The sequence below is a fragment of the Lynx rufus genome, unplaced genomic scaffold (genome assembly GCF_022079265.1).
Source record: "Lynx rufus isolate CCGP_SWC_20201006 ecotype Redwood Valley unplaced genomic scaffold, mLynRuf1.p SCAF_2, whole genome shotgun sequence".
Lineage (NCBI taxonomy): Eukaryota > Metazoa > Chordata > Mammalia > Carnivora > Felidae > Lynx > Lynx rufus.
In genome coordinates, this window is record NW_025814834.1 from 210730228 (window position 1) to 210749210 (window position 18983).

At 56.6% G+C, this 18983-nt stretch overlaps 2 protein-coding genes across 2 annotated transcripts; both read left to right on the top strand.

Annotated features, from left to right (window-relative positions):
* The first annotated feature begins 2988 nt into the window (after positions 1-2988).
* CPLANE2 (ciliogenesis and planar polarity effector complex subunit 2) lies at positions 2989-7397 on the top strand. The gene is made up of 6 exons (XM_047082814.1): positions 2989-3059; positions 3462-3600; positions 4858-5010; positions 5552-5676; positions 5979-6115; positions 6363-7397. Exons 1-6 carry the CDS (start codon positions 3057-3059, stop codon positions 6610-6612), a joined length of 807 nt encoding a protein of 268 aa, XP_046938770.1. The 5' UTR covers positions 2989-3056; the 3' UTR covers positions 6613-7397.
* A 3465-nt stretch (positions 7398-10862) lies between these two features.
* On the top strand, positions 10863-13946 carry LOC124514405 (anoctamin-6-like). The gene is made up of 4 exons (XM_047082390.1): positions 10863-10883; positions 10933-11050; positions 13391-13530; positions 13902-13946. The coding sequence occupies exons 1-4, from the start codon at positions 10863-10865 to the stop codon at positions 13944-13946; spliced, it is 324 nt and encodes a 107-aa protein (XP_046938346.1).
* Positions 13947-18983: the final 5037 nt, after the last annotated feature.

Genomic DNA, 18983 nt, shown 5'->3' on the forward strand with positions numbered 1-18983 from the left:
ATTGGGCAAGGGGAAAAGCGCGACCATTGAAATGAAAGCAAGAGGTGGTCAGATGGCCACAGATGGCCTTGACGGCATGGAGTTTGGATTTTATTCCGAGTGCAGTGAAAACCACTGGAAAACTATAAGCATGGGTGTGGCATTGCTGGATTTACTTTGCCTAAAGACGACTCTGGTGCCTCCGTGGCATTCCAGAAGGCAAGCAGGGAAACCTACAGGAAACAGCTGCAGTGTCCAGGCAAGAGAAGAGACGGACACCCAAATCTGACTGTCCCTCCTCCACTCATCCTCCTGGGCATCCCACCCACCCCTGCCCCTGAGGGCCCCAGGCCTGTGTGTCTGCCCATCCAGGCCTTATGGTGCCCTGTCCAGAAGGTGCTCAATCAATTTGGGAGATGGGGGGAGACCAAACCATGAACAAATGAGTAGATGAATCAGAAAGTTTTACACCATATGGGCCTTTAGATAGATGGTCCACCTGCTTCACCTTAGGCCTTGAGAGGAGAAACATTTTGCTTTAGAGGGACACTCAGTTTAATGGTCAGAGGGGGCACAGGACAGCAGAACTCACTAGACCAAAATGGTCCACAAGCCTCCTCTGAAACGAAATTCTGACCACCTCACTCCCAGACTCTAACCATTGACTGGCTCTCTCACCAGCAGTGACGTCTAAGTGAGGTCTGTGGACCGTGCCATGGACTGAATTGTGTGTGACTCCCCTCACCCCCGGCCAAAATCCATATGCTAAGTCCTAACCCCCAATGTGACTTACTTGGAGATAGGGCCTTTAAGGAGGTAATAAAGGTTAAACGAGGTAATAAGAGCAAGGCCCTAATCCAATAATACTGGTGTCCTTATAAAAGGAAAAGACATCAAGGGTATGTGTGCACAGAGATGAGACCTTGTAGGACACACTGAGAAGGCAGCTGCCTGCAGTCCGGGAAGAAAGGCCACACCAGAAACCAACCCCGTTGGCAACTTGATTTTGGACTTCCAGCTTCCAGAACTGCGAGAAAATAGATTTCTGCTGTTCAAGCCGCCTAGTCTGTGGCAGTCTCTTACGGCAGCCGCAGCGGACTGATACAGAACCCAACTTCTGAACTGCCCCGTGTTCACATGCAAGCTTACAGACCCATCTGGCCCCCCAAAGCAGAGTCTCTGGAGGATGGACGATCCCCAAGTATCCTCTCCATGAGCTCCTGAGGGCGGTGAAGGCTGATTCCCCCCAAAACCTCTGGCCCCTAGATCCTCTGATCACCGGCCTCCCCCTCTGTCCAAGAGGACTTCACATCTGGCCTCCAGGATAACTGGCAAGCTCATCCTGCCAAGCTGCTTCATTTCCTCACACTCCCCGAGCCCTCCAAGCCCTCCAAGAGCCAAGACAGGGCACGGCTAACGATGAAGTGCAGAAACTCAGAGATAAGTCAGATCTGAGCCCTGCCATGGAGGCACTTCAGGTCCACGGAGAGAGGGCGCTCCACACAGCGTGACCAATCCTGAGTCTGGGCAGGTGCGGTAAGAAACGCAGGAAAGGGAGCTGAGCAACCTGGGACTGTGGGCAGGGGTTTCAAGCTGCAGAATCCCGGAGAAATCAATGCTCATTTGTTATGTTTCCGCCTAGCTGCAGTGGAAGCAACTGACAGCAAGCACCCTGTCTTATACGGCCACGTCCCCTCTACTCTCTCGGACATAATGGACCTCGATGCTTTGTGGGTTGATGGCCCTCTGGCTGCTTTCGGCATGACTAAGAAGGGCCCTCCTAGTGGCTGGGGACAAAGTTTAAAAAAAACACGAGACCCAGTCTGGCAGAACGGATGTTCAGAGTCCAGGAATCCTGGGTTCTGAGTCTAATTTTGCCACTGGCCAGCCGTGTGATGTGACCCCAGAGAATCATGTCGTCTGAGTTTCCTCACCTGTAAAAGAAAAGAGAGATGATAATATTTCCCATACAGGTTTGTTTATAGAATTAAACAAAGTTAACCTCTGTAAAGCCCCCACTGTCTGGCACCAAGTTGGCCTTCAATAAAGGTTAACTTACAGATTATTCCTTACAAAGCAGTGATTTGTCCTACTTGACAAATTTGTCCTACTTGAAGGACAAATCTTCGTGCTACTTGCACGAAGATACGGGTAAAAATTAAGTGTAATAGATAACCTCTCAGCAAGGACCCACCTGCATCCTGTCCAACTAACAGGCATTTACTGAGCACCCCCACCTTCTGGTAACAGGTCGGTGCCCATTGTTGGAAGGGTGGAGGGGGGCTCATGGCCTCAGTGCTGAAATGTCAGCCGCAGAAGGGTAGTACTTCTTGTCTTTCCATTGCCAGTGCCTAGAACGGGCAGAACACATAATAGGTGCTCAGTAATTATTTGTTGAATGGATGGGATGAATCAATAAATGAATGGCCGGTAGATTCCTGTGGCCCTCTGACTCATTTTTAAGACTTTGAGCAAGTCCCTTAACCTCTCTGAGCTGCTGTTTCCCCACTTTCGAAGACATAGGTGTTTTAATTATTCTCTAGGTCCTGCCGAGCAGAATTAATAGAGCGATAACAATAATAATAAGCAACACTAACTAAACTTATTGAGCACTGCTATGGGCTGAGCACTGTTATAAAAACAAAACAAAACAAAACAAAACAAAAAAAAACCACAAAAAACCCTAGGAGGTAATAGTATTTTATAGAAGAAGAAACTGAGTCACTGAGGCAGAGAAGGCTCCTGGAGGAGGGGGATTTAATCAAGTTTTGGGAGGAAAGCCTGGGAATCGGACTGAGCAATAGAAAGGACCCACGGCCCGGAGGGTTAGGCCCCGTCCGGGGTGCCCCCGCGTGGTGGTAGCGGCAGACAAGAGAGGGGCCAGTCCCGCCCCCGGCGTCTCCTTGACAACAGCCTCCGCACATGCGCTTCAAGCTCCGACGCCGAGGCAGGCTGAGCGCTCCGAAGCCAGACTCAGGCCGGGCGGAAGCAACCCGGGCGGACTGGGCGGCGGGAGCGCGGGTGGGCTTTTAAAGGGACCAGCTCCGCCTGAGCCCTTTCGCCGACGGGGACTTCTGATGGTGAGGGCTGGGTGGCCCCAGGAGTTGGGATCGAGGAGGCAGAGGAGAAACAGGGCTGTGTAAAAACCCTCGCTCCTGCCCCGAGATGACAAGGGAGGGGGGTTGTGTAAGTGCCCCCCGGGGCAATAATGCGATGGCTGTCCAGGGGGCAGTATGGGGACGAAGGGACTATGGAATTGCACCGTCTGGGTAATAAGAGGGAGACGGGGAGTGTGTAACCCCCCAGGACTATGAAAGGAAACTCGGACTCCAAAAGCGCTAATGGGGATAATAAGGGTGAGGTGCAGTAAATGACGCCCGCCCCAAGGAGGGAGCTGGGGTTCTGAGGAAGAGTCAGAGAGCAGGTTGAGAGGGATCGCAGGTCCAGCTCAGGACATTTACCCTCTCCCCTCCCCTACTCAGCATTCTACCCCGTCGCGGTGCCAGGCCATGGCCAGACCACCCGCCCCGGGCTCGGTGATTGTCCCAGACTGGCACGAGAGCGCCGAGGGCAAGGAGTATTTAGCCTGCATCCTGCGCAAGAACCGCAGACGGGTGTTCGGTAAGTGCCTGCCCCCAAGCCTGTCACTCCCCTGGAAGAACAGTGTCACCTGTTGGGAGGGGTGGGGAAGGTGGCAAAGCGGTAGGGCAGTGAGGGCCTGCTTAACTACACTCCTCAACCTTGGAGACCCCTGGAAGCCCTATCCCTGGGGCCCCCGAATCTCCTTAGAGCGAATTCCACCATCAGAGCCAGGAGCATGGAAACAGCCCCAACCCTGCCAAGAACACTGTCACCAGAGAGGCTGTTGATTGAGTTCTTACCTCTGTGCCAGGCCCTCTGCTGGGCATGTTGCACAACAGACTCCCGCCTGCCCTCAACAGCACACCTTACAGACTTGTCCGAGACCCAGCCTGGTAAGTAGAGGCAAGCCTCTTCCATATCCTACAGTCTCAAAGACTAGACATTCACATCTCCCAGGATGAAGCCACCTCACCCAGCGTTGCACTGACAGGTCAGCAGAGGGGCCTGGCATCTGCTGTGAGAGCTCAGCTCTGGCCAGAAGAAACAAAGCGCCAGGAGGTTTAAGGCCATAGAATGACAGGGCAACCCACAGCTGAGGACTTTCAGATGCTAAGCCTATGCATGTATCATAATTCAGACCTTTTTTTTTTTTTTTGCAAATTAAAAGCATTCATAAAGATCTCAGTGTATTGATTCTAACAAGTTTATTTATAGTAACTGAGAATATTTTTGCTGATATTTCTCCATTGAGGAAAGAATTATGAAGAACCTTGCCTTTACATGTGGGAAATCTAGAACAGGTGATAATAGTATCAATAAAAACAATCTCATGCGTCAAACTTTATTTATTTTTTTGTAATGTTCACTTATTATTTTGAGAGACAGAGCGCCAGCAGGGGAGGGGCAGAGAGAGAGGGAGACGCAGAATCCGAAGCAGGCTCCAGGCTCTGAGCTGCCAGCACAGAGCCCAGTGCGGGGCTCGAACTCCCAAACCGTGAGATCACCACCTGAGCCGAAAGTGGGCCGCTTAACTGACTGAGCCACCCAGGTGCCCCTCGTGTATCAAACTGTAAAGAAAAGTAATTTGGTATTATTTGGAATGGGCCTTGGTGCACCTAACAGAGCACAGGTGTTTGTAACAGAGCTCATCCAGGGACCCTGCCTGTGTCCCAGGCCTCCGTACCGAGTATAGAGAACCATGGATAGCTGGCACCAGAAAGCCCTTAGAGCTGACGGGTCTGATGGGGCAAGCGCAGGTTGACCTCTTGACCCCACCTGGCTCCCTTCTCGTCCCAGGGCTGCTGGAACGACCAGTGCTGCCCCCACCCGTGGCCATTGACACAGCCAGCTACAAGATCTTCGTGTCTGGAAAGAGCGGCGTGGGCAAGACAGCACTGGTGGCCAAGCTGGCTGGCCTAGAGGTACCCGTGGTACACCATGAGACCGCTGGTGAGTGCATCCTGGGAGGCCTTCCCTGGGGTGGAGGAAAGACTGGCCCTTGACCCATCGTTTACTCCGCAACCTTGGAAAGGCGTTTCACTGGCTCCTCTATTCGTCAGAGATGATAGTTCCAACCCCAGTGTATTGTGGGATTGGTACTAGAGATCGTGTTGGTAACATGCCTCGCGCCGAGCTGGCACAAGATGGGCGCTCAGGGAACACCGACCTTCTCTTCCGGTTTCCTTCCTGATTGACCAGCAGGTTGCAACTGGATCCTCCAGCTTCCAGTACGTCTGGGTCCCCTCGTACGTACGAGTGGAACTGCTTTGTCATGGCTGGGGCTGGGGCTGCATCTCTCTGGCAGGCTGGAGACTCTTCTAGAGCAGTTCGGTTTCCCCCCATCAGCCTGAGAATTTTCCCAGGTCAGCGACTATGCTTTCCGCACCAGGCTGGTGGACCCACCGGGGACGTATCTTCTTCCTATTTCTTCCTTGCCCCTGGCCCCTCTCCACTCCGCCTCTCCCATGCTGAATAGCTGACCCTCCCCCAGGCATCCAGACCACCGTGGTATTTTGGCCAGCCAAACTGCAGGCCAGTGACCGTGTTGTCATGTTCCGCTTTGAGTTCTGGGACTGCGGGGAGTCTGCACTCAAAAAGTTCGACCACATGCTGCCGGTGAGCGGACAGGTGGGCCTGGGAGGGGCCGGGAGGAGCTGGTTGTCTGAGGTGGGCTTCTGAGTACCTGCCCGGTCTGCAGGAGGCAGAATTGGGTGTGGCCTGGGGGTGCTGCCCCGGGTGGGAGAAGGCTGAGCTGGCCGTGGGGACCGGATCTCAGCCCCAGCTCTGTCCTGGGCCAGCCAGTCCCTGCTCTGGGCCTGTGGAAGGAGGGGATCTGCTGAGACTTCTCAGGGCCCTGCGGCTGATCGGAGGTTCTGGCCCCCTGGTTACAAGCCTCACATCGGCTTCTCCCTCCCCAGGCTTGCAAGGAGAAGACAGATGCTTTCCTCTTCCTCTTCTCCTTCACCGACCGTGCCTCCTTTGAAGACCTCCCTGGACAGCTGGCCCGAGTAGCAGGCGACGCCCCTGGTGTTGTCAGGATGGTCATCGGCTCCAAGTATCCTTTGGGTGGCCCCTAGGACAGTCTGAGGCCACACCTGGCAAGGCACAGAGCAAGGGGATCAGGGACCCTGCCTCTGCCTAGCTGTGGGCTCTACGCCCATGGACAGTATCTTAAAGGCTGCAGCAGCCGCCTCCCCCCCGCCCCGCCCCCACCAGATGGGGCTCCGGGGAAGAGGGCTGAGGCTGGGTGCGACGAGGTGGTAAGCAGAGACACCTGGCCAGGCTCCTTGACCCTCCTCCAGATTTGACCAGTACATGCACACTGATGTGCCTGAGCGTGACCTCACGGCCTTCCGGCAGGCCTGGGAACTGCCCCTCTTGCGGGTGAAGAGTGTGCCGGGGCGGCGGCTGGCAGATGGGCGCACACTGGATGGGTGGGCTGGGCTGGCCGACGTTGCCCACGTACTCAACGGCCTGGCCGAACAGCTGTGGCACCAGGACCAGGTGGCAGCTGGCCTGCTCCCCAACGCCTCAGAGAACTCCCCCAGCTGATCTCTACTCCCAACCGTGACCCAAGGCAGAGGGCAGGACCAGGTCCTAAGGCTGAGGCAGGAACATTGACCTCATCCTGAGGACTGGCCAGAGGGGCCTGTCAGGAGGACGAGGAGGCACCTTCCTTGCAGAAATCACAGCAGTGAGGTGGGGACACGAGGCTCTGTGCATCAGTGGCCTAAGGGCATCCGGGGGCCCCCTGGCCTTCTCCCTCCGCCTTGGAGGGTCTGGGCTCTGGAAACTGAGGAAGTATAGGGGCAGAACCTTAGGGCTCAAGCTTCTCCCGCACCCCCCACCTGCTGTCCTCCCAGAAAGGGCGACTGGAAAGGGGGGGCATCCCAGCCGGGCCCTGGACCCCAAGTGACTTCAATCAAGAGCCTGTATTCCTTGAGGCAACACCATCTGCTGTATCAGATCAACCCTGAAATCTCAGTGGCTTAACTCTATAGAAGTGTTTCCCTTGCTCAGCCTCACTTCAGCTGGGAGTGAAGGGATCTGGGGGCTCTGCTGAATGAACCCTGACTCTGAGGTCTCTAACACATGGCTTCCCGGTTTGCCCTGGGGCATCAGCATCCAGTCAGCAGAGGGGGAGTGACTGCTAGTGGAGGGTCACCTAGGAGGTTTCCCGGGACCTGGCCTCTGGGGGTGTGCCTGCTGCCCACCTTCCATTGGCCAGCACCCAGTCACATGGCTACATGGAGCTGCAGGGCAGGCTGGGAAATGTAGTCCACCTTCATGTTCAGGGGGTGAGCCCTCCGTGCAGTACCTTTCTTGAAAATGAAGGTGTCAGGCTAGGCTTGGGAAGCAGGGCCCCGCCAGCCTGGGGTATCAGAAAGCTCACTGGGCAGGGCCAGGGACTGGACCAGGTGGGGTCAGGGAGTGAGGTGCCCTGTTTGGCAGCTCTGCCCTGTGGGAAGCCAGCAAGTGCAGGAGCAGGAAAGTGAGGGAATGTGCCCATTCTTGTGTCTCACCCCTGCCCCGTCCACCAGAGACACTCGTGAATGCAGGCTAAAGTATGGGGTGGGGGGAGGGGTGGTGCTGATGCAGAGGGCCTTTATACTTTCGGACACACCCTGGTTGGAACCCTGGGTTGAGGCCTGGCCTGAGTCTGAGCCAGCTGGAAGGACCTGGGGGCCCAGATATGTGACCCCCAAAGCCAGCGGACCCTTGGAGCCGCCTCTTGAGAGGGGAGCCCTGGCAGCTTTGTATACCACATCCTCAGAGGCATAATCACATGCTCACACATACCAGCCCTTGTCCTAAAACACCGCCCTCCACCCACGTGCACACCCCCCTGCCGGCACACGCAGGACGTTCATACATAACCCACTCGGGCTCACCCTCCTGGGCACACTGACCACCTGCCTGATGGCATTTGCCACGTCTGCTACCCTGGGCACCACCCACAGGTTCGCCGGTCACCCCTTCCAGGGCCTAAAAGACCAGCGCTGGTTCAGAGCTGAGTCCTGAGCTTGTCCCATACCCCAGAGAAAGAACGTCCCTGTGCGGGACCCTAAGCCTCGTGGTGGCACAGCCGGTGGGCTGGCTCCCGCTCCTGAGCTCCTGAGCCATAGACCTGTCCCCTGCAGGCTTCAGCTCTGCTTCCCGGCAGCCGGCTCAGCCCATTCTTTTCTGTTCTTAGCTCCAGTAGACCGTACCCGGGAGGCAACAGCAAAAGCTTGGGAGTGGGACCCGGTGAAGGTCACCTCTGGGCCTGAATGTGATGCTCTAGCTACAGGTGCCTGTGTTGTGAGCGCCAGCCAGTTATCTCTGGGCTTGAAACTCCCCCAGAAAGGAAGCTACTGCATCCTTCTTGGGTTCCCGCTCTGTACCCGCAGGCCAGTTTTCTCCTGGTTAGCCCTGCCCCAATCAGAGAATCACCCTGTCACCCACCTTCCCCCCAAACCAAGGAGGTGAACAGTTCTCTGCTGTTTTCCTGCGAAAGGACAAGGTAGGGAGGCCAGGGGGACTGGGACCGGGAGCCTGGCCACCTGCCCTCCCAGCACCACTTTCTGTGCCCCTGCAAGCCCTGCCGCCGTGTCCCTTCAGCACTTAGCAGACTGCTTATCTGGGGGGCCTCCTCCGTGGCAGTGCAGAGCTGGGAGCCATTATCAAAATAGCAGGTGACTGCACTTACAGTGTGTTCCCTGGGCAGGGCCACGTGGAAAGGGAGTGAGAAGAGTGTGCGGACACATGCACACATGCGTGTGGTTTCGAGCCAGCTTCACGGCCCTCAGAGGGGCCCTCCCACCTGGTTTGAAGCCCTGCTCTGGCCATCTTGAAACTCTGGACACCGCACAGTCTGTAGCGGGTCCTGGGTGTGTTATCCAGGGAGAGGGTCTGGGCTCCAGATAAAGCTCCTCTCTCAGGGTTTGGAGGGAGGGGCCACTCCGGGGAAGTGTCACAAGGCCATCTTTTCTCCCTGCTTCGGTGCCCCAAATTCCACTATTAGGTTAAGCCTCACAGCAGATCAGGGCAAGTATCTCTCCACCTGAGAGAGGCCCTGAGGCTCCCTGGAAGGAAGGGGTAGTGATGATGCCCCAGACTGGGTCAGGGGTGGGCCCTGACTTTGGGAAAAGGTCCTGGAGGGCCCTGGAGCCACTGAACTTTGGGGCTCTGGAGGGAAGCTGCTGGGAGCCATCATCTTTTCCTGAGGCAAGGGTGGGGGTTAGTTCTGCTGTGGCCTGGCCCCACTGCTGTTCCCAGAGTCAGGATCTATCAGCTGCTTCTTCCTTCCCCAAACAGGCTCTCAACAGAGCCTACAGATGGGGAGTGCCATGGTCTGAATGTGTCCCCCAAAATTTATACTTTGAAATCCAAATCCTTAATGTGATGGTATTTTAGGGACCTTTGGGAGGTCAAGAGGGCAGAGCCTCACGCATGGGATTTGTGCTCTTACGCAAGAGACCCCACAGAGCTCTGTAGCCCCTTCCACCCAATGAAGACACAGAAAGTGCAGACTATAAACCAGGAAGAGGGTCCTTGAGGACCCTGCTGGAGCCTTGATCTTGGACTTCCCACTTTCGGAGCTGTGGGAAATAAATTTCTGTTGTTTATAAGCCACCCGGTCTGTGGTATTTTGTTATAGCAGCCCGAACAGACTAAGACAGAGAAGCTGAGGTCCAGAGAGGGACAAGCATTTGCCCAAGGTTGCAGAGCCACGAAGCAGCCCTGATGCTCTCAGCCCTCAGCACTCTCCTCCCTTGGACCATCCCTCCCCCTCATCCCCTAATGCAGTCTTCAGGATTCAGCCCCTCACAGGCCCTCTCCCAGTCCTCCCAATTTTTCCAACTGTGAAGCCTGGGGCTGCCTGTAGGAGGGGAAATGCAGTGCTGGCCCCACCCTCTCCTTCCCTTTTCCTCCCCGCACCCCACCCCGCCCCCAAAGCTTCCCAGGTCCCGCTGAGCTGAACTGTTAAGTGAGTTCTTCTTCGCTGCCAGCCTAGGCTGGCTGGCCTCTTGGGGAGCAGGGAGGACCCCAGGTGAGGAAGCTGGCCCCAGGATAGGAAGGGGCTGCAGGAATCCCCCCTCCCTGCAAAGGCTGCTGGGTGGGCCTCCGGGGCCCTGGCTGAGTCCAGATTCCAGTTGGGGCTTTCTGGTCTTGCCCTGGATCTCCTTACTCCCTAGGCAGCCTGGTGCCTGCTGTGATGCCCCTGTGCCAGGCACAGGCTTGGGGGGGGCGGATGGGAAGTGCCCAGATGGAGGCAGGGGGCTCAGAGGCTAGGACAGGTTGGGGCCAGACCCCCAGAGGGCCAACCAAGAGATGGGAAGTGAAGCTGGGAAGTGGTGAAGGTTCTTCCCTCCCTGTGACCTCAGACCCAGAGGCTGGGGCAGTGGGGATGGAGGAAGCTGGTGTTCAACTCTATTCTAGAAAGTTGGGTGGATTCTGGGAGCAAAGAGGACTGACTGAGGCTGGGGGTGGAGAGGGGGTCCAGAAGGAAGGTGAGGGAGAATTGGGGCCTTGGGCCATTCACTTCAATTCCCATGCATTCATTTATCTGTAAAATGAAGAGGACAGTAGCACGCATTTCTCTGGATTGTAGCTAAATGTGTAGGAAATGTTTAGTGCTGTGCCAGGCACCAAGTTAAGGGCACAATAAATGGTGGTTGTTCTCTTCGTCGTTGTTCTTATGGTAGTGGTGGCGGTTGGGCTGGAGAGGAGGGAGACCGGTCGACTGCGCCAGGGCGGTTGGATGCACACTGAGCCAGGGGTGGGCGGGCCGAGCGGCAGCCCAGCAGGGGCGACGGAGAATGGAGAAGCTCCTGGCACCAGTAACCGCTTCCGGTCCTCTCGCCCTCCCTCCCGTCCTGTTGTGCCCAGGACGGTGATGGCACCGTGGACGAGGACCCCAACGACGACCGTCTCTGCGCGTCCTGCGTCAACATTTGTGCCTCCGACTCCGGGGGCAACCTTTCCCGCGGCAGGAAAACCGAAATCGGTGAGATATGTCCCCCGAGGCCCGAGCAGCCAACCCACAATCGCGCTCTTAAATCCCCTCTTCCCTCGGCCGAGCAATCCCGTGGCATCTCTCGTCCATTTCTTGCAATGGGCAGTTCCGCCTTGGAGCTAAACCCAATCCTTCTTGCTGCAGCACAAATTATTTCCTTTAATTCCGGCTTCGCTGGGACTGATAGGCCCAGGAGGGAAGTGAGGCAGACAGTTCCCAACTGCCCTCCCACCCCGCGGGGTGGAGGTCACAGCAGTTGCGATTCCCCAGTGGCCTTGACACTGTAAGTGCCAGCGGAACCTGCGCGCGCGGCGGGAACGGGCAGCGCGGGCTCTGTCCCTGAGGCTGAGCGCGGGCTCCCCTAATACGCTCTTCGACCTGCGCAAGCGACTTCAGCATCTCATCTGTAAAATGGGCTTTAACGTGGTGTCAGCCCCCCTCCCCCCAACCCAGAGGGTCTGTGATGCTGAAGCGGGCGAAGTGTGTCCAGCGCCCAGCCCAGGGCCTGGAGATGCCCAATACACGAGAAACAGCAGCCACGACTCTAGGACGCCGGCCTGCTCAGCGTCATCCACGTTTATACACCGGAGGTGCTAGTTCCCTCCTCGTTTGAATTTCAAACGAGAAAACGCGCGTCCGTCAAGGCGCTTTTGCAAGTCAAGGCGCTTTTGCAGGCCGGAAAGGACCCTGGCACAGAACGGGATCTGCCACCTCCCAGCCAGGGTCGCAAGGGAAGGGGCCCGGGGCTCTGGCCCGCCGTGCACTTCGCCAAGCTGAGCGCGCCCTGGGAGCTGCTCCTGTTCCACGCGGAAGAAATGAGAGGAGTGGGGAGGGGTCGGCTGGGTCGCCGAGTTTTGCCAGGCGCGCGTCACCCTGCTGTCTTCCTCCCCCAGGCCCGACCCACCCTGGATTCGGACCGCTCTGCGGGGCCGCCACGGCGCCTGCGCCTGAGCAACTCTCTGCAGCAACACGTGGCCAAGCGGCCGCGGGACTTCTGCAGGAGCCCAGACCGCAGCTCCTCGCGAGCCGGGAGAGGCGGGGCGGGGCGGGGCGGGGCCTTCCGCAGAGGGGCGGGGCGCTTTGCTCCCTGGTTCCTCGCGGAGGCAACTCCTGCCTGACTTCGCTTGAGGTCTTCAGCCAGTCGGTGTCCTAGCGGCTCCCAGTGCCTGATTCCCACCCGTTCGGTCCCCCTCAAGTGCTCATCTGGCTGGAACACACCAGCCCAGGCTGAGCTTTGTGGGGAGATGGGCTCTCTGGCTTTAGCAACTGGCGCATCTCAACCCTGTGTCCCCAGCCTAGAGACTAGACTCTGCACTCCCATTGTGTTAGGTCTCGCACTGGGCAGAGGGCTTCTGACCCCTGCTCTGCTCACAGATTCCTAGGCAGGGATTCCCACGACTCCTACTTCTCCAACACAAAGAGGCAGAGGTGGTGAGACAACTGCCTGGGGGCGGGGCGGGGGGTGGGATGGGGCAGGGACCTTAAGGGGAGGGAGCTGACGCCAGGATTCTTTCTGGCAGGTGGCAGTCTATGCCAAGTAGAAACGCACAGAGATGGCCATTTCCCGTCTGCTGGCCAGGGGAGTTGACCCTGCAGCCTTCCCACTGCATGAACTGGAGATGACCCAAGCTCAGCTCTCTCCCACTGCTGGGGCATCAGGAGGGAACCCTGCAGCCCTCCCTCCTTTAGTCTGCCTGGGGCCCTTTGACCCGCCCAGGTACCAGGTGCCTGATGCAGACTCCACCGCTCACCAATTGCTGTGCTCCTGCTGGGCTTGCTGGAGATGCTGGCACAAGTACCAGCCCCGGCACCTTGTAGGAGAGTACTCTGGGGAGAAGGTCATCTACTTTACCTGGCACTGGGGGTGGGGTGGGGGGCTGGGAGCTGGGGTCATGTACAAAGATGGCGGCTCGCAAACTTTGTCTTGTCAGGCTTCTGCACAGCCTCGCTGCTGCCTGCCTGCTGCCCTTGTGGGCACCCCGGTCTTTATTTCTGGCCTTATTGTCATGGGCACCAACACGCCAGCATGAGTGGCTGGAGCTAGGGGCAGGAGGACGGGCTGGGTGGGCCAGATCAGATGGTTGGTTGAGGATAGACTCTCCCAGGATGGGCACTTTTTGCCCATAGGGAACAGATCTGTGCCATGAGCGTACCTTCCTCATGTGCCCACTCTGCCATACCTGTGCCGTATGGAACAATTCCAAGATCTGCCCCATGGTAAGGTGAGACAGGGACAAGAGCAAGGGAATGGGTAGGTGTTTGGGACACCTGGGTCTGGCTGTGGGGAGGCAGTGCTGGCCCTGCAGTATGTCCCCTCGCCCTTTCTTGCAGTTGGGCTACTTCTCTGTCTGGGGACTGTGTTCTTCAGCATCTTTATGTCCTTGTGGGCCACGGCCTTCCTGGGGCACCGGAAGTGCAAGAGCATCACCCTTGTCCACCACTGGGACCGCAGTGACTTCCAGGAAGAGGAGGTGAGGCCCAGCTCAGCCCGCCAGGCCCAGAACTCCATTTCCCAGAGTTCTCACAAACCACAAGGCATGCTGGGAAGAGACTAGACTTTGGAGTCCAAAATTCCAGGATCCAAATCTGGCTCCTTTCTACACCTCCCAGGTTACTTTTCCACCTGCCCCTGATATCAAGATGGTATAAAGTTTGGTGAGGTTAAAGACTGGGTGCATTTAGGGTCTTAAAGAGAAACTTTGGCACAGGGAAGAAGGGGGGAAGCATTCCACTCACCCAGCCAGCCAGCCACCCACCAGCCCATCCAAACACCTAATCATTGATCCTGAATCTGCTTCTCTCCACCTCCACTGCCACTCCCTCCCCTGCCCCCTGTCCCCAGTCCAAGCCACCATCCACCATCGTTTCACCTGAACCACTGTGGTAGCCCTCCAAAGGTCTCCCTGCTCCTGGACTTGCCCTACTTAATTTCTTTTCAGCTGCCAGGGTGATCTTTTGAAAACACCAATCATGTTGTGCATTGTCCTCCCCAGAGCCTTCCAGTAGGATGCATTCTCATATGGGCTGCATTAGGTTAAACAGATATGGGAGGAGTGAAAAAGCAGGAAGGAAACATTGAGGTAACAAAGCCAGTGTGAATGGTCCCCCCTAGAATAGTGCGGTATACAACTCATGTGACCTAAAGAATGGCCCTGCCTTTGCACACATGGTTCCTCCCTGCCACCACCACCACCACCACCACTGTGGGACACTGTCTTTCCACCTTCTTCTTACTTAGCATCGTTCCTGCATAGGACTTCTTCGCAATTACGTATTTGTGCTTATTTGTTTGATGTCTGTCTCCCCAACTAGACTGTAAAGTCCATTAGGGCTTGGGCTTTGTCCAGGTTGTTATCACATTGTATCCAGTATCTTCTGTAGAATAGTATGCAGTCAGTTACAAGTTACCAGACACACTAATCCATGATCTATTACACATTACATCCAGCATCCATCCCACCCGGCTTTCATCTGCTCACCCACCTAGCCATCCAACCATCTATGCACCCACCTGCCCTTCCACTCACCCACTTGTGCACCCACTTACAGACACGTGCCAATTGTTGGCCTGTCCGGTTTACCCACCCATTTGTCTTCCTACTGCCCACCCATCTGTCAGTCTATCCAGCCCTCTCCCACAAGTACATCCATTTGTTGTTTACATTTGTTTTTACCTTCCCATCCATCCATCCATCCATCCATCCATCCATCCATCCATCCATCCACAGGCTCTTAGACAGGCCCTTGAGGGGTGGGGAAGGCCCTGCAGAAACAAAAATAAATGGAACCTCATTCCTGTACTTCCAGAGCTCCCTGCACAGGCGGAAAAAGATGGGGGGCTCCCCCCACCCCAGGGTTGTGACACCCAGCCTGTTGGGCTGCAGGAAGCACATCTATCGCCTCTTTGGACAGGAATGTGTGTGTTTGCTTTGGGCCCAAAGAGTTTGCTTTGGGCTCAGGACCCAGTGATAGGCTTGAAGGAGTCCTTCAAGGACTGCACCCACCTTTCCCACCTACTCCCCAGCTCTTCAGTCATCCTCGTCATGGTGAGGGAGCTTTGGGCCCTTGCTTTGGACGGACTATACCCTCCAGAGTGGGCTGGGATCCTGGGGGCCTGCCCTCCAATTCTGACAACGCTCCTTGCTGGCCCCCTGCTCTGTGTGGTGATGAGTTTCCTGGTGTCAGTCATCATTTTACTGTGCCATCATCAGCAATGGCTGATGCCTTTTCACATAGGCAACCCCATGTCCATGACCCGAGTGTGTGACCCTTTGGGGTAGCAGAGGGTGGGGGCACAATATGGGCGTCTTCAGATTCCTCCTACCCCTACCCACCTGGCTGGGCTTCAGGTGATGGCCATAGGTCTGCCGCAATCAGCAGAACTGTGCTCAACCTGGTACTGATCCTCCTCTTGGGTCAGGTCTGTTACTTGCTGGCTGAGCAGCTCACCGGGTGGGGTGAGTGAGGGCAGGGGCTCACAGGGATGCCCAGGAATCATCTGAGTCCTGGGAGCCCTGAGGCAAGGCTCCATACACCTCAAAGCCTTCAGCTCCCATCTTGGTGTCCCCAGCCTACTCAGCCATCCTCAAATGAAGATGGCCAGGGGCGCATGGCTGGCATTAAGTGCAAGTGGGTTGGGGACAGAAGTATATGGACTGACCCTGCTAAGCTGTGCCTTCCCCTTACAGCCAATAGAACTCTGACCATCTCTACCTTTTGCCCAGAGATGCACAGAACCCAGACCTTCCACGAAGACCTTCACTTTCAGAGTCTTCTTCTTTGAGTTTGTCGATTTTCTACTTTTCCTTCTACATGGCATTCTTCAAAGGCAGGGGAGGACCCCCTACCCCACCCGGGGCTGTTGCCTCCCAACAAAGTGGGCCGACAGAGTGGCATCATCTTTGAACCTCCAGATTTGTTTCTACCAAGGTCTTGCCGTTGACCTTGAAATTGGTCCTCGATTTCCCTGGGCTTCAATTTTCTCAACTGTAATGTGCTAACACATCACTGGGTCAACATGAAACTTCAACGCCTGCATTCATCATTCACTCAGCCCTCAAGGTGGCCCAGGTCTGACACCCCACTTCTCAGCGCTGCCGTTTGTGTTCATTGCCATCTTTGTGGCAGGTTTCCTGCTGGCACCCCTCTTTGCTGTGCTCAACAACTGGGTGGAGATCCGACTCGGACACCCACAAGTTCGCTGTGAGTATCCACCGCCGGTGGCTAAGCGGGCACAGGACATTGGAATCTGCCTGCTTCCGCTTGAGGCTCCGGCCCACCTTCTGGTCATTATGAATGTGAGCATGGGGCGGAAGAGGGGAATACAGGGGCAGAGGGGGAAATGGAGATTAGAGACTGGGAAAGGTGGCTTAGGAATAGGGAAATGGGTGCTGAATTCCAGGGTCAGAGATAGAGAAATAGAGGCAGGGGGCTAGGATTCTGGGCGCTGGCTCATCTTGCCCACACAAGTGGGTTTGGGCCCAGCTGGAGGTGAGTTTGGAGATTGGGCCCTGGAATCCCTCTGGCCCTGCAGGCTTTCCTCCTCGTCGCCTTCACCTCGGACTTAACGCGTCTCCTGTACGAGTACGAACGCTACAGCCTGCTGTATGTACAGCTTTGTCAACTTCACACCTGCACCCACACCTCCAGCCTACCTTGCCCAGGAGGACCACTGCCCTGGGAGCCTTCAGGCTGGGATCTGGGCCTCCCTGGGAGGGGCGGGGCTCCGGAGCCCGGGGCCGGCGGGGCCTGGCTGGGGGGCGGGGTGCTGAATCTGGAGGCGGAGCGGGGAGCCGGTGGGAGGGGTGGAGCGGGGCCTAACTGGGAGGACCGGAAGCTGAGTCTGCGCGGCGGACTGCCGGGCCGAGCGGAGGGGGTACGGGCTGAGGGGGCGGGGCCAGGCTCCAGGGAGGGTGGGGGCGGGAGAGCCTCGCGGAGCCCCGCGCGCTCCTCAGCTCAGGTACGCGGCCTTTCGCGCGACGCACAGGAAAGCTGCTGGCCGTGCGTCTGGGTTTCACCAACTCCTTCCAGGTATTTGTGTTTCGGACAGACCTGGGTTCAGCTTCGGGCTGCCGCCGATCAGCTGTAAACGGGGCTATGCTATAGAATAGAATCTAGAGGGTCGTAGTGAAGATTCGGTGTCACGCATTTGCACAGCGCCCAGCACATTGCAGCAATTAGTAGCACGACTACTATTATCTTTAGGCAACAGAGCTGGACGAAGGCGAGGAGGCCTGACCCCTCCAGCTTTGCTCAGGATCCTTTCTCCAGCCCTGCCTCTCCATCAGGTCCCTAGTGTTATACCTGTGTCTTTGGGCAAATGATAACTGCTTTATGCTTCAGTTTTTTCACCTGTAAAACGGGAACAGTAATTGTACTCCCCTCCTGGTGTTGCTGGGAGGATTGAATGAATTAATACCCGGGAAACCCTCAGAATGGTGCCCTGCACTTATACATTCAGCTAGCTAAGGGACTCATTCTCTCTTTGGCTCCCCCTCCCCCCAGCATGCGGTGTTCTCCGTGCGCCTCCTCGCCTGGCTTGTGCCCGACGTGCCAGCCGCCCTGGTTGCCAAGGTAAAGCGCGAAGCGCTATCCGGCCGAGCAGGAGCCTGCGGACGACCGGGAGTCGCTGCTTTCGGTCCGCGCTGCTAACGGATCCTGGCTCCTCCCCCTCTGAGCCTGCCCTCCCCTCGACCCGCCCTCAGGCCTTAGCTCCGCCCCCTCTTGCTCCGCCCTCTGGTTTGGCCTCTCCTGGAGAGAGAATTGGCCGGGAGTCCCTACGGTTTCTGCCTGGCCCCGCCCCTCACCAAACCCCGCCCACGCCACGCCCCTTCTATTACATTCTCCCCACCTGCGTCCCCTCCGCTCTCGAAGGCCCGCCTATTCACCCTGACCAAGCCACCATGCTTTCTGTCCTGTGCAGCAGGGGCTCTGTCCCCAGAGCCCAGGACCAGGGGCGAGTGGGGAGGGGACTTCCAAAAACGCGGATTCCCCAGATGCTTCCTTCCATTTGGGGTCCTCTGCTTCCGGCTGGGGTCTTGGGCAGTACCTTGGCCAGCGGCCCCAAGTTTGGCCTGGGAGAGCTCTAGGGAGACCGTTAGTCCTGCATTGCCTTGTCCCTGTCCCCGTCTCCTGCTCTGTGTGCAATGCGGGCAATAAACCTCTCTCTGTCCCCCAGCGTGCCACCTGGTTCCCGCACACACTGTGTAGTGTGTCTTCACTATGTCGGGATGTTCTGGAGGCCAAGGGAGTGGAGGGACCCTAATCACTCGGTATTGAATGGTCACCAGTTGGTGGGGGAGAGTTCGTTGGGATCTGGGCCCAGGACACCTGCCCATTATGCTCACGGAGGCCTGCAGTGTACGACTAAGAGTAAAGGGTTTAGTAGGGAGAGCTGAGACACCTCCCCACGGATGTTTGCACACTTTTCGCCAGATCCTCCCCCAAAGCCTGGTGATGCACTCCTTTGTTAAGGACTCAGGTTGGTGGTTGGGTGAGAGACCTGGGTTTGAATATTAGTTCTGACACCTATTGGCTGCACGACCTTGGGCAAGTTATTCATCCCTTGAACCTCAGTTTCATATCTGTAAAATAGAGACTTCATAGAGCCAACGAGAAATTTAACGCATTTAATGTGATACCTCCCCTAATTTAACCCGTACAAGCCTCCTGTCCTCATGTGATAGTGGGAGCAGTAACAGTATCGACCTCATAGGCTCGTGGCAGAGATTAAACGAAACTTTTCAAAAGTCTGCAGCTCTGTGACTTGGCTTTCCCCGAAGATCTGTATTACTACGTGTTTCTGCTAACCGGAAGAAATCCAAAGAACGTTTTTGCTTTTACGGAAAAAGGTGAAAAGGGAAAATAGCGTTTGGCACGCAGCGACCCCCTGAGCAGAGAGCCTGGCCCCACCAAGCTTTGCCCT

Excerpts from the sequence above, each read along its gene's own strand:
- CPLANE2 (XM_047082814.1), top strand. Across the intron at positions 5,011-5,551 it reads GGTACACCATGAGACCGCTG|GCATCCAGACCACCGTGGTA; the intron begins GTGAGTGCATCC and ends ACCCTCCCCCAG. Across the intron at positions 6,116-6,362 it reads AGGATGGTCATCGGCTCCAA|ATTTGACCAGTACATGCACA; the intron begins GTATCCTTTGGG and ends ACCCTCCTCCAG.
- LOC124514405 (XM_047082390.1), top strand. The coding sequence starts at position 10,863 with ATGGAGAAGCTCCTGGCACCA. Across the intron at positions 11,051-13,390 it reads CGGCAGGAAAACCGAAATCG|TTGGGCTACTTCTCTGTCTG; the intron begins GTGAGATATGTC and ends CCTTTCTTGCAG. Across the intron at positions 13,531-13,901 it reads GTGACTTCCAGGAAGAGGAG|TCCAAGCCACCATCCACCAT; the intron begins GTGAGGCCCAGC and ends CCCTGTCCCCAG.